This window comes from Suncus etruscus, chromosome 1 (assembly GCF_024139225.1).
Source record: "Suncus etruscus isolate mSunEtr1 chromosome 1, mSunEtr1.pri.cur, whole genome shotgun sequence".
NCBI lineage: Eukaryota > Metazoa > Chordata > Mammalia > Eulipotyphla > Soricidae > Suncus > Suncus etruscus.
In genome coordinates this window covers 188,319,001-188,332,206 of record NC_064848.1, presented here as the reverse complement: position 1 = coordinate 188,332,206, position 13,206 = coordinate 188,319,001, and the positions used below count along the sequence as shown (strand labels likewise).

The window sequence follows — 13,206 nt, the reverse complement described above, 5'->3', positions numbered from 1 at the left end:
CCTTTCTATTTTCCCACCCTTCTCCCTTGTATTTTACCATGTGACTAACTTTGGCCAATAGGATGTCAGAGGATATGATTCAAGCAAAGCCTTGAAGTGTGTTTACATAATGGCTCTTACTCCCTTGTGCTTGTGCTATGAGAAGCAGGGCTCACAGCTAAAACATAAGGTGCCTCATTAAACTGGAACTTTAGATCAACAACAAATAAAAGTTCTTTAAGTATACCCCTTGTACTCTAATACACATGTAAACTAATGATGTGTTTGTTGTGTCTTATCTGAAATCAAGGTTTAACTAGGAACCCATACTTTTATTTGCTAAATATGAAAACTCTAACTCAGAAGGAAATTTCAAAGTTGAATTCCCAACAAGAAGTCTTCAATGAGAGGCTGGAGAGATAGTTTGAAGGTAAGGCATTTGCCTTGCATGCAGAAGGATAGTGGTTTGAATCTCAGCATCCCATATGGTTCCCCGAGCCTGCCAGGAGTGATTTCTGAGCGTAGAGCCAGGAGTACCCCTTGAGCACTGCTGGGTGTGACCAAAAAGCAAAACAAAACAAAAAAGAAGTCCTCACTAAGGGGGATATTCTGTATATAACTGAACCCAACGACAAACCCAACCTACAATCATGGTACTTAAATAAAGATTCATATTAAAAAAAAAAAGATAGCAAAAAAAAAAAGTACTCACTAGCCTAAAAGCCTAAATTCAACTGGCCTGCAGACATGTGACCAAAATATACTTATTATAGTATATTATGAGAGTTTGTTGTTTTTTTAACTGTAGCAGATTAAATTAACCATGGTAGTAATGAGCACTAGCTTGATACCCCAGTCAGTATGAAAAGAAAAGCAAATAGTTTTCTAAAAAATTTAAAAAAAAAAAAAAGAAAAACAAGGTAATGACCAAGTATTTGTGCTAGAATTTTTGTTTGTTTGTTTGTTTTTTGGTTTTGATTTTGGTTTTGATTATCAGGCCACACCAGTAGTGATCAGGGGTTACTCCTGGCTCTGCACTCAGAAGTTGCTCAGGGGACCATATGGGATGATGGGAATTGAACCAGTGTTCGTCCAGGCTTGGCTTCGTGTAAGGCAAATGCCCTACAGCTGTGCTATCGGTCTGGCCCCTTAATAAAACTTCTGAAAGACTTGGCTTAATAATATAGGTTTACAAATAAAATTGAGTTCTTATGTAGAGTCTAAAGTGAATTCATTCATGTTAAATTGATTATATGTAAGGATAGTTGTTGAAAGATTGACTTATTTATTGGACATGTTTGCATTGAATCCATATTGTGATTTTAAAGAGTCATGTAAACTTTAGTGCCATGATATTAAATATTGATAGGTAAACTCTGTCAACCTCTACATTTCATATTTTTTCTTTGAAAAGTGGAGATAATGATATATCATTTGATTGATTATTATGATTGATGTGGCAGGATAGCTAATATATAAGATATACCTATCTATTATAGGTAGATAACTACTAAAGTACATGAGACATATCAAAGACTCAATAAATAGTAATAAAGTTCTTATACATAGAACATAAGTGTCAGCTGATATCCAGCACCAAAGATAAGAAAACATGCAGAGGAAACTGGAAGAAACTGCTCTAAGGGGAAAAAATGGGTCAAAACTTTCTGCCAGAGCCTCAGTAGAAAAAAAAATGATTTCATGTAAAATGATGGCAAAGACCCCTTTGAAGTCAACTATGTCTACAAACAGTTGCTAATAAATTGTAAACAAATCAGAAAATATCTAGTTGCCAAGTTATGACTGTTTAGAATATTGCCTCACATTATATGAGAAATATTTATCTGTTCAGTAAAAGTATTATAAAAGGGGTGGAACCTTGCCATGAAAAAAAGGGATTTGATATAATTCACACCTTTGATATCATTGTCAAGGCAAAACTGAAACTAATTCTCCCATGAAAAATTAAAAGCCTTTCTTTGAAGTTTAAGGAGTTTCATTTAGGATAAAGGATGTTTATTTAAAACGGGTTTGAGGACATGCATTGCCTCACTTTTTGATTCAATGTTTATAGCTAGTATGAGGAGTTGACTAACAGGATTCTCTTCAAAATTTCCAGGTCCAAAAGAAATGACCAGATCTTCTTACTAAGTAAGAAGTAAATTCATAGAATCTACCATAGAATCTGCTTGCCAACAATAGCAAGCAGTCCAGGAAACTAGAGAGTGGCATTTCACAGGATATGACCAAGGGAAACCAAGGTGCCCTTGGAGACAAACCTCAGAAGGAACAAGTATTTACCCCCTCTCTCATCCCAGCTCTGTTAGTTGACCCCTGACCGGGGACACATGTCTGACATAGAGTAGAGGAACATAAACCTATAGAGGTTACTTGCTGAAAAAGAAGGGCTATATCCCAGTCCTCATACAGACTTAACTATGTGACAATAGTAAACCCCCATGACCTCACCTGTCTAGTGGGAGACAGACTATGTCCTCTCTGGACTCTTCCCTAGCTCCACATAGACAAATGACTCACCCAATTAAATTACCAAGATAAAAATTGCAATGGATCCTTGATGAGAGTTTAGAGGTTGGGTTTAGCTTAGAAGGACATTCCAGGAAAATTGGAAAACATCAGTCACCAGGACAGAGAGTCTGGACTTATTGGGGGATGGTGACTAAGGAGGGGAGCTGGAATGCATGGTTCCATGTGTTCCCTCCTCTTAGACAAAATAATAAGCTTGCCCTTCTGTGAGTAGTGGCAAGTGCCATCAGGGAAGTAGAGAATGTCTGGTCCCCCAAAGTGCTGCTATGGGCTTGTCACCATCACATGCACAGGTCTAAACAAAGCAGATCCAGGCTTGGGTGGTAATTATGAAAGTCTTTGAAGTCCAGAAATAAAATAAATCACTGCAGGGCATAAAGGCAGAATGATTAGATACTATTCTAGTTAAGAAAACACATTCCTTTCTCTTTAACGAGTTAGGAATACATCAGAAGTAAATTCACCCTAATCAAATCCAATGTCTAGATTGGATGAGGGAAGGGAAACAAAGCAAAACCAGAAGAAAGAGATGATTGTGGATCATGAAAAGACCATTACTCAATGGAAAATTTTTGCTTAATTGGCCAGAAGATTGACAAGGAAACGTTCCTGTGTTCTGAGGCTCATCACCACCTGCACAGGGTATATAAAGGCCCCAGATGGGAGAGAAAGACATTCACCCCTGAAAACACTCAAATCCTCTCACCAGTCCCATTCATCCAGCCCCACATCACCACCATGACCGGCTCCTGCTGTGGCTCTTCCTGTGGCTCCTGCTGCCAGCCCTGTTGCCAGCCCTGCTGCTGCCGCGACCCCTGCTGCTGCCGCCCAGTGTCCTGCCAGACCACCGTGTGCCGCCCAGTGACCTGCGTGCCCCACTGCACACGCCCCATCTGCGAGCCATGCCGCCGCCCAGTCTGCTGTGACCCCTGCTCCCTGCAGGCCGGCTGCTGCCGCCCCATCACCTGTTGCCCCACTTCATGCACGGCTGTGGTCTGCCGCCCCTGCTGCTGGGCCTCCACCTGCTGCCAGCCCATCTCTGTGCAGGCTCCCTGCTGCCGCCCTCCCTGCTGCCAGCCTGCCCCCTGCCGCACCACCTGCAGGACCTCTGAGCCTTGCTGCTGCTGCTGAGTGCCACCATTCCCCCCTGGACTTGAGCAACATAGGAACCCAAATACTGACTCTACATTTCAATTAAGTTTCATAAGCTGACCAGATCCATTTTACAACCTACTATTTGGATACAAGCTGACAAATTCCCAAGTTTATGCCATAAAAATGGCTCTTTATCTTTATCATGGATGATTACCCCTGTCTCCAGTTTCCAGAGTCAACTTTATCATCGTTGAACTCAAGCCATCTCTATCATTCTTTGTAATGTGTTTTCAATAAATTATTTTGCTTGCAAAACTCCTTCCTATTTTATTAATTCCTTAGTGCATGTTTATCAAGAGGCACAGGTTAAGCAGCATTATAAATTTTATTATAGTTTAAGCAAAATGGTTATAATGGGGCTGAAGCTTATGATTTTGATGTATTGAGTTATCACATCCCATCATCACCAAGACTATTTGTCTTTATGCCATCTCTAGTCCAATTTTCATCCCTCCTCCTGTTCTTTCACTGTTTGTTAAAACTACATAATCCAAGGCCAAAGGCTGATTATTTGAATAGGATTTCAGAATCCTCACAAGAGTAATAGAACTTGTCCAGCATGCAATTTTACAGAGCCTAAATGTGGTGGCCCAGCCCATGTTATGAACGTTCTATGTGTCCTTCCCTCTTTGAAAGGCATTATGTTGAGAAATTGCATTTTCTTTCTTCTATGAAGGGGCCATAGCAACTTTCGGTTCCCAGGACTCAACTCAGTGTTAATATTTATTAAAACAGGATTATCTTTATGATAAGAGTTCTGAAAATTAGATACTGCCTTCAAGCAAGAATTTATGGCTGGAACGATAGCGCAACGGTAGGGCATTTGCCTTGCACAAGGCTGACCCAGGACAGACCTGGGTTCTATTCCCCGGCTTCCCATATGGTCCCCCAAGCCAGGAGTGTTTCTGAGCACATAGCCAGGAGTAATCACTGAGTGTCACTGGGTGTGGCCCAAAACCAAAGGAGGGAAAAAAGAATTTAGCATCCATGGAATTTAACCTCTCACTCCATTTTCTCATTAAAAAAAAAAGGAAAAATTAATGCTATATCAGACAAGCTCAAAGGTGTGTTACTTGTGACATCTCAAGACTTGGTGAGTAGAAGAGGATAGAGGGGAGAGTTTTATGTGTTCAATGAAAGTCTACATCCACTGGGCAAAGTAGATTTCCTAGTAAGTCTAAAACAAAAAGTAAAAAATCAGCAATACTGATTTTATTTTACTGTTTCAGATACTGTTTCAGAATTAAAGGGTTCTTAAAAGTTCACCTGTAAACACTCTAGAAAGAATACTAATTACTGGATTTGAGTAGAAGTTAGCATCAGAGAAAAAGATGCATGGATATAATATATGGCTTTGAAAGACTTTTCCTTTCACCCTGAACTACCTAAATGAGCTTAACTCAAAAGCCCTATATACTCCAAAATATTATCAGGTTCACCATGGTGGAATGAAGGGATAATACGGCAGGTAGGGTGTTTTCTTTGTATGAAGTCAACCCAAATTTGATCTCCACATCCCATATGATTCCCTAAACATCAAAAGGAGTAATTCCTGAATGCAGAACCAGTAATAACCCCTTAGCATTATCAAGCATGTATCAAAAACAAACAAAAATATTATATTCAGCTTATTATCTTATTCTAATATTCAGGTAGTATATTATTATCTAAGCTCCTGGCTTTAGGTAGATGACTATCTAAACCACACAAAAGCAATATAAATTTTTTTAATTCCCGAAACAAATACCACAAGCTCCCTCATCTTCTCATTTTTCTTTCTTTTCCACTAAAATATTTTTCTTTACAATTATTAATATCTAACTTTTTGACTTGAATATTTGTATAGCAGTCATGAGGTATGTAAGAATGCATAGACTTCTTATTTTGCAGATGGGAAGACTCAGATTGGGAGAATATATAAATCTTCTCTAAGGTTCACAACTTCTGGGTGGTAGAGAAATAATTTGAGACTTTCATTGTCTTCTCTGACTTTTTTTTTTTCTGCCACTTTTTCCTCAATCGTCCACATTCCCATCTCTAACTCTTAGGATTACAGAATTCTTTAAAGATCTTTGTAGAAAATAAGAATGCATACATATTCTGTTTTTAGAATTTTTGAAATTTTCAAACATACAATAACTCCCAAACTAGTTCTGAGTAAAAGTAATTGACATGTTATGAGACAACTAAGATCATGGCTCATAGTCACCAGTGCTACAACTTTTTCCTAAATAATCACAAGAAAACTTCTCAATTTAGCACCATTGTTGACATTTATTTACATTTACTATGGTGATTATCCTTTGGCAGAATGTCTGGAATTTGAATAATATGGCCCAAACCCAAATGTAATGTCCAGGAACATCGCTTTTGCCCAACAATTAAAGCACTGTCAGGCACTCAGGACATCCTAATAAAGGAAAAGTCAAAGTATTTTGAAGAACAGTGGAGTTTAGATATATTCACACTCTATTATTTTCAACAGCTGAAAATAAGTCTGTGTAAGGACTTAACATCTGAACTTGACTTATAAAGAATATAGAGGCACTTTCTGTAGAGTTTATCAAATTTAAATAAATGGGGAATGTTGTGTCAGAAAAATCTCTTATCTGAAACATCTTTTACCATCTAACTCAGATAAACTCTGGGTTGCACATTAAAGTTTCTTCTCTGTTAAGGTGACAAAATCATGTGCCCCAAAACAGAAGGACATTTTCTTCTTCCTTAAGTAATTTCAAGCAGCAAAGCTTTTGACATAACTAACAAATGTGGTGAGTTTACCAATTCATTTAATATTCCTATTTTAATATTTTGATATATCATAATATTCTAAAGAAAATAACATACTAAACCATATAATAAAAATAATTATTGTTTTTCATGAGATAGGCTAGAACTTTTGATGATTATTGCTATATGCTAACTATATTGAAGAGACTTAGTTCAACAAAGACTAGGATCTCTTCCATGCTTATACTTAAAATTAGAGCTTCATTAGTGTTAAAGCATTGCTACTATTTTATTTGTATAATTTTGGAGAAAGTATTTATGATTCTAACCTTTCAAATACTTGGATGAACTACAAAAAGTCACAAATTTAAAGGACAGGATTTAGACTCTGGTGAACTAAAAAAAGTATTAAAAAAGGAGCACAGATTATATACCTGAAACTCATTTGTAAATAACTTTGTAAATCATAGTGTTCCCTTAATTTAAAAAGTTAATTAACAAAAAATATAAAGGGGCACACAAAGAAAACCACAATGGAAATGAATATGGTCTGAAGCATCAGCAACCCTTAGCCAATGTTACCATTAAAAATCTTCTAAATACAAAGGTTTTGTGTAATCCCATTTTTCTTAGCAGCAGCTCATGAAGCCAATAGAATTTTATTAAGCATCAGTCTTGATTTTTCTAGAATCCATGTTCAAACTTCAAAAACAGTAAAAACACTCTGCCAGGGAACCAAAGCTTCTGCTACCAAAAAACTGGAACATTTTCAATATACTTTGAAGAAGCTAGAGAGGGAGTTCACCAAGGCATTTGCCTTGCATTAGCTGACCCTAGTTCAATCCCCAGCAGCATATATGGTCCTCCAAATACAGAGCCAGTAGTATTTCGTAAGCACAGGTGAGTGTGACCCAAATCCCCAATCCCTCCAAACCAATATGTTTTTGGTAAACTCAATGTAAGTCTTATGTCAGACCAAAAAAGCAAGAAATATCCCAATTTTCATTTTATTTCCAATTCCAATTGTGGGAGAAGGGCAGTCACAAGAATACAATGTAAGCAAAATCCATTTTTTAGTTTGACTTGACTTTCCTAGAAACAGATTAAAAGGCTTTCTCTTTACTTAGGCTATATTTACCTTAAAATTAGTCATTGATAAATGTGATAAGAAATTATTTGTAGTTTAATATTCTTTCTTATTTTCTCTACCTCCTAATCAATTTTTCCATAGTAAGTGAATCAATCACTTGGTGGGATATGTCAATCCTGATTTCTAAAAAGTTTCCTCTAGTAACTTTGGTGGTTGTTTATTATAAACAGGATGTTGTTTCTAGATGCACTGGACATTAAGGAGTTAATAGAATGGTCTCTACCTCTCCTTTCTGGAATTGTTTTGGGTTTTTAGTTCCAGTGTAAACGGTCTATCAGTAAGTTCCAAGACCCCTTAAAGAAGAGAATTTCACACTTAGCCATGGATGAGGCTAAGAGGAAAAGGTTATAGTGACAATGCAGGGGTCTTCAAACATTATCATGTCTCATGACTTTGCAGGAAGAATTGATTCTTTGAGTCATTTTTCTGATGACATGAATCATTTCATGAAGAAACACACAGAGGAGGAAAGGAAAGCAAGTTCTTGGTGATAACTGCAATAAGCTACCTTAGCAATTGAAATCACTAGTATTTCCTATTTCGATGGGCAACCACAACTCCAGGAAATTTCCCTGTATCCTGGGGCTCTTCAGCACCTGCACAGAGTATAAAAGGGCCCCAGAGTGAGGAAGAAGACATTCACCTTTGAAAACACCCAACTCTTCTCATCAGTCCCACTCCTTAGCCCCACACCATCACCATGACCGGCTCCTGCTGTGGTTCCTGCTGTGGCTCCTGCTGCCAGCCCTGCTGCACTCCCAGCTGTGGAGGAGGCTGCTGCCAGCCCTGCTGCTGCCGCGACCCCTGCTGCTGCCGCCCAGTGTCCTGCCAGACCACCGTGTGCCGCCCAGTGACCTGCGTGCCCCACTGCACACGCCCCATCTGTGAGCCATGCCGCCGCCCAGTCTGCTGTGACCCCTGCTCCCTGCAGGCCGGCTGCTGCCGCCCCATCACCTGTTGTCCCACTTCATGCACGGCTGTGGTTTGCCGTCCTTGCTGCTGGGCCTCCACCTGCTGCCAACCCATCTCTGTGCAGGCTCCCTGCTGCCGCCCTCCCTGCTGCCAGCCTGCTCCCTGCCGTACCACCTGCAGGACCTCTGAGCCTTGCTGCTGTTGCTGAGCTACCCTAGGATTAATTCTCTTCAGTTCTGAGTCCTGTACTTGCAGCCCTGGCACATCAGAAGACAGGAACCTTCTTTGCAATGGACCTGCACTCCAGACACTAAGTTCAACGTAACTATCTATTCGTTTGTCCACTTGCTTTTCCTAATCTTGGTCCTCTTTAATAATCATTAGAAAAATTCCCAGTGGAATTCCTGGTTTTAAAAAAAAAATGTGAATAAAATAAAGACTAAAGTTCCTGCTGAATGAAGCATGATATGACTCCTTGGTTTCATTGCTATTACAAGATTCTCAGATGGCAATATTTTTTCCAGAATACTATTACATATATGCTGTGTTTTTGCATAGTAAGCTAATAAAACTTTATCTCTGAAAAACAAATGTTGCCTTTTTTACTACTTGGTGATCCTCAAAAGCTTCTTTTGGGGGGCTTAAGCTATAGTAGCCAAGATCAGAAAAAGTGAAGAAAGAAGGGTTTCCAAGGGCCATTTTCTTAGTTTCCAGAATAATTTAGGCTTATAAGCTGTCATTTTAAAAGAGATTTAAAGAAGCCAGACCATCTCCCCAAAAGTACCTTTAAACTTTAAGCCAGAGGGTTTGTGGTGAGACTAAAGACATCTAAAGGCTACAACAACTCTTTCTGATCTTGAACTTTTGGGCTGGGTTGGGCCATACCCAGCAGTGTTCAAGAGTTACTCCTGGCTCTGCTCTCAGAGATCGCTCCTGGCAAACTCTGAGATCATATGGGATGCTGGGGATCAAACCTGGCTCCGTCCTGGGTCAGCCAAGTGCAAGACAAACATCCTACTGCTTTGCTATCACTCTGGTCCTGATTTTGAACTTTTTAATTTTGTGTTGTTACTTTTTTGCACCACATCTAGCTATGCTCAGGTCTTACTCCTGGCTCTATATTCAGGGATTACTTTTGATAGTACTAGGGTGTAAGGGGGCCCCCATATATAATCCTGATAGCAAACTGGGGTGAGATATGTGCAAAGCAAGCACCTTCCCCCACTGTATTATTTATTTGGCTCTCTGATCTTAAAGATGACTCAAGATTCACTCCCACACCTATGGTAAGGGCAAGTAGACCTCACCATAGTCATACCAGTCAAAGACCTGCCTCAGTCATTATTCTTTCTTTGTGTGTGCAATGGTTAATGTCACTGCTACCAGGGATGCCTCTCCATGGATTTCTAGATGGGAAGACTCACTCTCCTATCTTTTCCTGAGTTCCTCTCCACCAGTACTACAATGGTCATTTTTCCCCTTTAAGATTTTCCTTGCTAGAAAACCAGAACTGAGTAAACAATAAATAACTTCATAAATAGAATGAGCTAGAGAAAGAACTCATCTAGAACCTTCCATCAACATATCTAGAACAGATTTGGCTGGGACATGAAGAAAAAGGAACCATCATTTACCATTGGCAGGAATTCAAATTAGTATAGCCTCTAAGTAAAAAGGATGGAGAGTTCTCAAAAAATTACAAGCAAAACTTCTGTGATCCAGCAATTCTTCTCCAACCTATTTGTCCCAAGAAAATAAAAACTTAAATTTGAAGAGACCACACACCTATGTTTATTGCTGCACTATTCACAATAATCCCTATATAGAAATTTCTCAAACTGCCAGTGACAAATGACTGGATAAAGAAGATGTAGTATATATAAATAAAGGAATGCTACTTGAGTATAAAAAAAGATGAGCTCATGCCTTTTGCTACAATATGAATGAAACTTAGTAATGCTAAGAAAATTAAATGTAGAGAAAAAGAAATAATGACGATTCATATATGTGATAATCAAAAATAAATAAAGCAAGAACAGAACGGAAAAGTAATAATTGTGGAGGACAGAAAGGTTCAAATGAACAATGCCTGGATAATATAAAAACTTTGGCAGTGGTCATAGAGTGGTGACATTTTACCCCTAAAACATACAAACATTCATAGTCTTGTAAACCAATGTTAGTGCTATTTTAACAGCACCATTTATTTTATAAGCAGCAACTATGAATGCAGTTATTAAATCAATGTATTAATTAAATGCATGATGGGAATATTGAAACAAAGGAGTCTGGGGAATTTAAACCTGGAGCCCAAGTTTGGTGATTTATTGAACTAGCAGACTGAAACTTCATTGAGACAATGGTTTTTTGTTCATCATGCCCCATAATCACTTAACTATGTCTAAATTGACATTATCTCTTTAGGGTACAATTCAGAATTTTGCAAACATTGTGTGCAAGATAATTCTTCCAGTTCCTACAGATATTGGTAAGACCTATAGTGTTTTCAGATAATCCTAAAACTTAGAAAACCACAAAAAAAACTATAGTCTTCAAATCAAAGAATCTGCAAACTCAGTATTAACCAACCACAAATAAAATAAAATATCATATGTCTGTACTGAACATGTATAATTTTTCTTCTAGTCACTATTTCCTAAGCAGTATAATATAAAACAATTATTTCTTTAACAGTTTCATTGAATTGTATATTATAAGTGACCAGAGGTGATTTAAGATATATGGGAGGGACTAACTGGGTTATATATAGAAATCTGTAGATTTTTTTTGTACCTGTGCAGACCTGGAACTAATATCCCTAGGATACCTAGGATCAACTCATTTAAAAATAAATTTATTATTAAAATTCCTAAGCAAAGTGGGTCCTAGAAACAGGAAATTGATACTCACAATTCTATTATCCAGTTTCTAGGTATTATAAATTAGTCATCACACTAATGTTTTTCAACATAACAGTGTTGGTCTCAACACAAGTAGTATTGCAACCCTAGAAAAATACTCTTGACTCCTTCTGTGTAAATGGTAAATGGAATCATACCTACCTCATAGGATTGTTACAATAATAAATTAATACAGTATTTCTTTTACATAACATGTAGAACATAGCTAATCATACTGACTGACATGAAGATTATGAGTAATGAAAATTACTTTGATTTGAAAAGGCACAATTTTGGAAATCAAGGAGCACATGACTAAAAGCATCACTCACATTCTCCCAACAGCAACAACAACAAAACCAAATTCATATCAACAAAGTATAGACTGGTGGTTTCCAGAAGCTAAGGAGAAGAAATTGCGGAGTTCTTGTTTGAAGGATAGACTTTCAGTATAGCAGGACAAAAAATGTTCTGAAAACATATATAATTAATAGTATCAGAAATATATGACCATACTTAATACCACTAAAACAACCCCCTTAAGTAGTCAAGAGAATAATCTTTATGACATATGTATTTTATTACAATTTAAATGAAAACAAGGAAACCCCACTATCAACAGAAGCTACTGAGATATTAACTCAATAATTCCCCCAAAACTGGATTGCTGAATGGGTAGAGAACTGATGTGGACACTGAGAATTCTCTTTTAAAAGCCTGCAAAGCTCTCCTGAAACATATACAATGCTGCAAACTAGTATTTATAATTTAAAAAAAAGCAAACTTGAAAATTCTTCCATTTTTGGAGGAACGATGTTTTTTAAATCTTGCTAAGGTGAGACTACATGGTAAAAGAGTACTACTCATTACTAAAGACTTCGCTTTCACTTTTATGCATGGCAGGCTATCCAAACAGCTAGCAAAAGCACCCCGAACTTGTAGAAATGATTGGAGATCCTAAAGTCTTGGTCATTGAGATCATATGTGAACTTTTAATAGCCAAATATAATGGGGCTCATTAACTAAAGAAAACACATCTTTTATGAGATTCTAGGTACCTTTAAAAAATACCTAAAGAACTTACTAACCTGCTAGTATGTTTTGGGACAGAACCCATAAAACCAAAAAAATGAACATGTGTCCCAGAGCTCGTGAGCACCTAGGCGGGTATATAAAGGGCCTAGAGGGGGGTTAAGAGAGACATTCGCCACTGAAAACACCAAACTCTTCTCACCAGCCCTACTCACCCAACCCCACAAAACCACCATGATCGGCTCCTGTTGCGGCTCTTGCTGCCAGCCCTGCTGCTGCCGCGACCCCTGCTGCTGCCGTCCAGTGTCCTGCCAGACCACCGTGTGTCGCCCAGTGACCTGCGTGCCCCACTGCACACGCCCCATCTGCGAGCCCTGCCGCCGCCCAGTCTGCTGTGACCCCTGCTCCCTGCAGGCCGGCTGCTGCCGCCCCATCACCTGTTGCCCCACTTCATGCACGGCTGTGGTCTGCCGTCCTTGCTGCTGGGCCTCCACCTGCTGCCAGCCCATCTCTGTGCAAGCTCCCTGCTGCCGCCCTCCCTGCTGCCAGCCTGCCCCTTGCCGCACTACCTGCAGGACCTCTGAGCCTTGCTGCTGCTAAGCAAACAGCATCGCTGAATTCCTTCCTCATCTCTAGGCATGAGCTCATACTAGGTATTAAATACAATCATGCTTATGATCTACTGATGCAAAACAATACCTACACCTCTCAGAACCCCAGGCTAACCCTATGTTGTGTGTCTATTTTCTAATAAACCTATTATTTCTGGCGTAGAAATGGTGGTCTTTGTTATATACCCTC

At 38.8% G+C, this 13,206-nt stretch overlaps 3 protein-coding genes across 3 annotated transcripts; all 3 read left to right on the top strand.

Moving 5' to 3' along the window:
• The first annotated feature begins 3,264 nt into the window (after nucleotides 1-3,264).
• On the top strand, nucleotides 3,265-3,657 carry LOC126019870 (keratin-associated protein 2-3-like). The gene has a single exon (XM_049781423.1). It carries the CDS (start codon nucleotides 3,265-3,267, stop codon nucleotides 3,655-3,657), a length of 393 nt encoding a protein of 130 aa, XP_049637380.1.
• Nucleotides 3,658-8,261: 4,604 nt separating this feature from the next.
• LOC126019728 (keratin-associated protein 2-3) lies at nucleotides 8,262-8,681 on the top strand. Its single transcript, XM_049781412.1, has one exon. The coding sequence runs from the start codon at nucleotides 8,262-8,264 to the stop codon at nucleotides 8,679-8,681; it is 420 nt and encodes a 139-aa protein (XP_049637369.1).
• Nucleotides 8,682-12,639: 3,958 nt separating this feature from the next.
• Nucleotides 12,640-13,005, top strand: LOC126019935 (keratin-associated protein 2-3-like). The gene has a single exon (XM_049781428.1). It carries the CDS (start codon nucleotides 12,640-12,642, stop codon nucleotides 13,003-13,005), a length of 366 nt encoding a protein of 121 aa, XP_049637385.1.
• The last annotated feature ends 201 nt before the right edge of the window (nucleotides 13,006-13,206 follow it).

What these genes read in the sequence shown, in the direction of transcription:
- LOC126019870 (XM_049781423.1), top strand. Translation starts at nt 3,265, where the DNA reads ATGACCGGCTCCTGCTGTGGCTCTTCCTGTGGCTCCTGCTGCCAGCCC.
- LOC126019728 (XM_049781412.1), top strand. Translation starts at nt 8,262, where the DNA reads ATGACCGGCTCCTGCTGTGGTTCCTGCTGTGGCTCCTGCTGCCAGCCC.
- LOC126019935 (XM_049781428.1), top strand. Translation starts at nt 12,640, where the DNA reads ATGATCGGCTCCTGTTGCGGCTCTTGCTGCCAGCCCTGCTGCTGCCGC.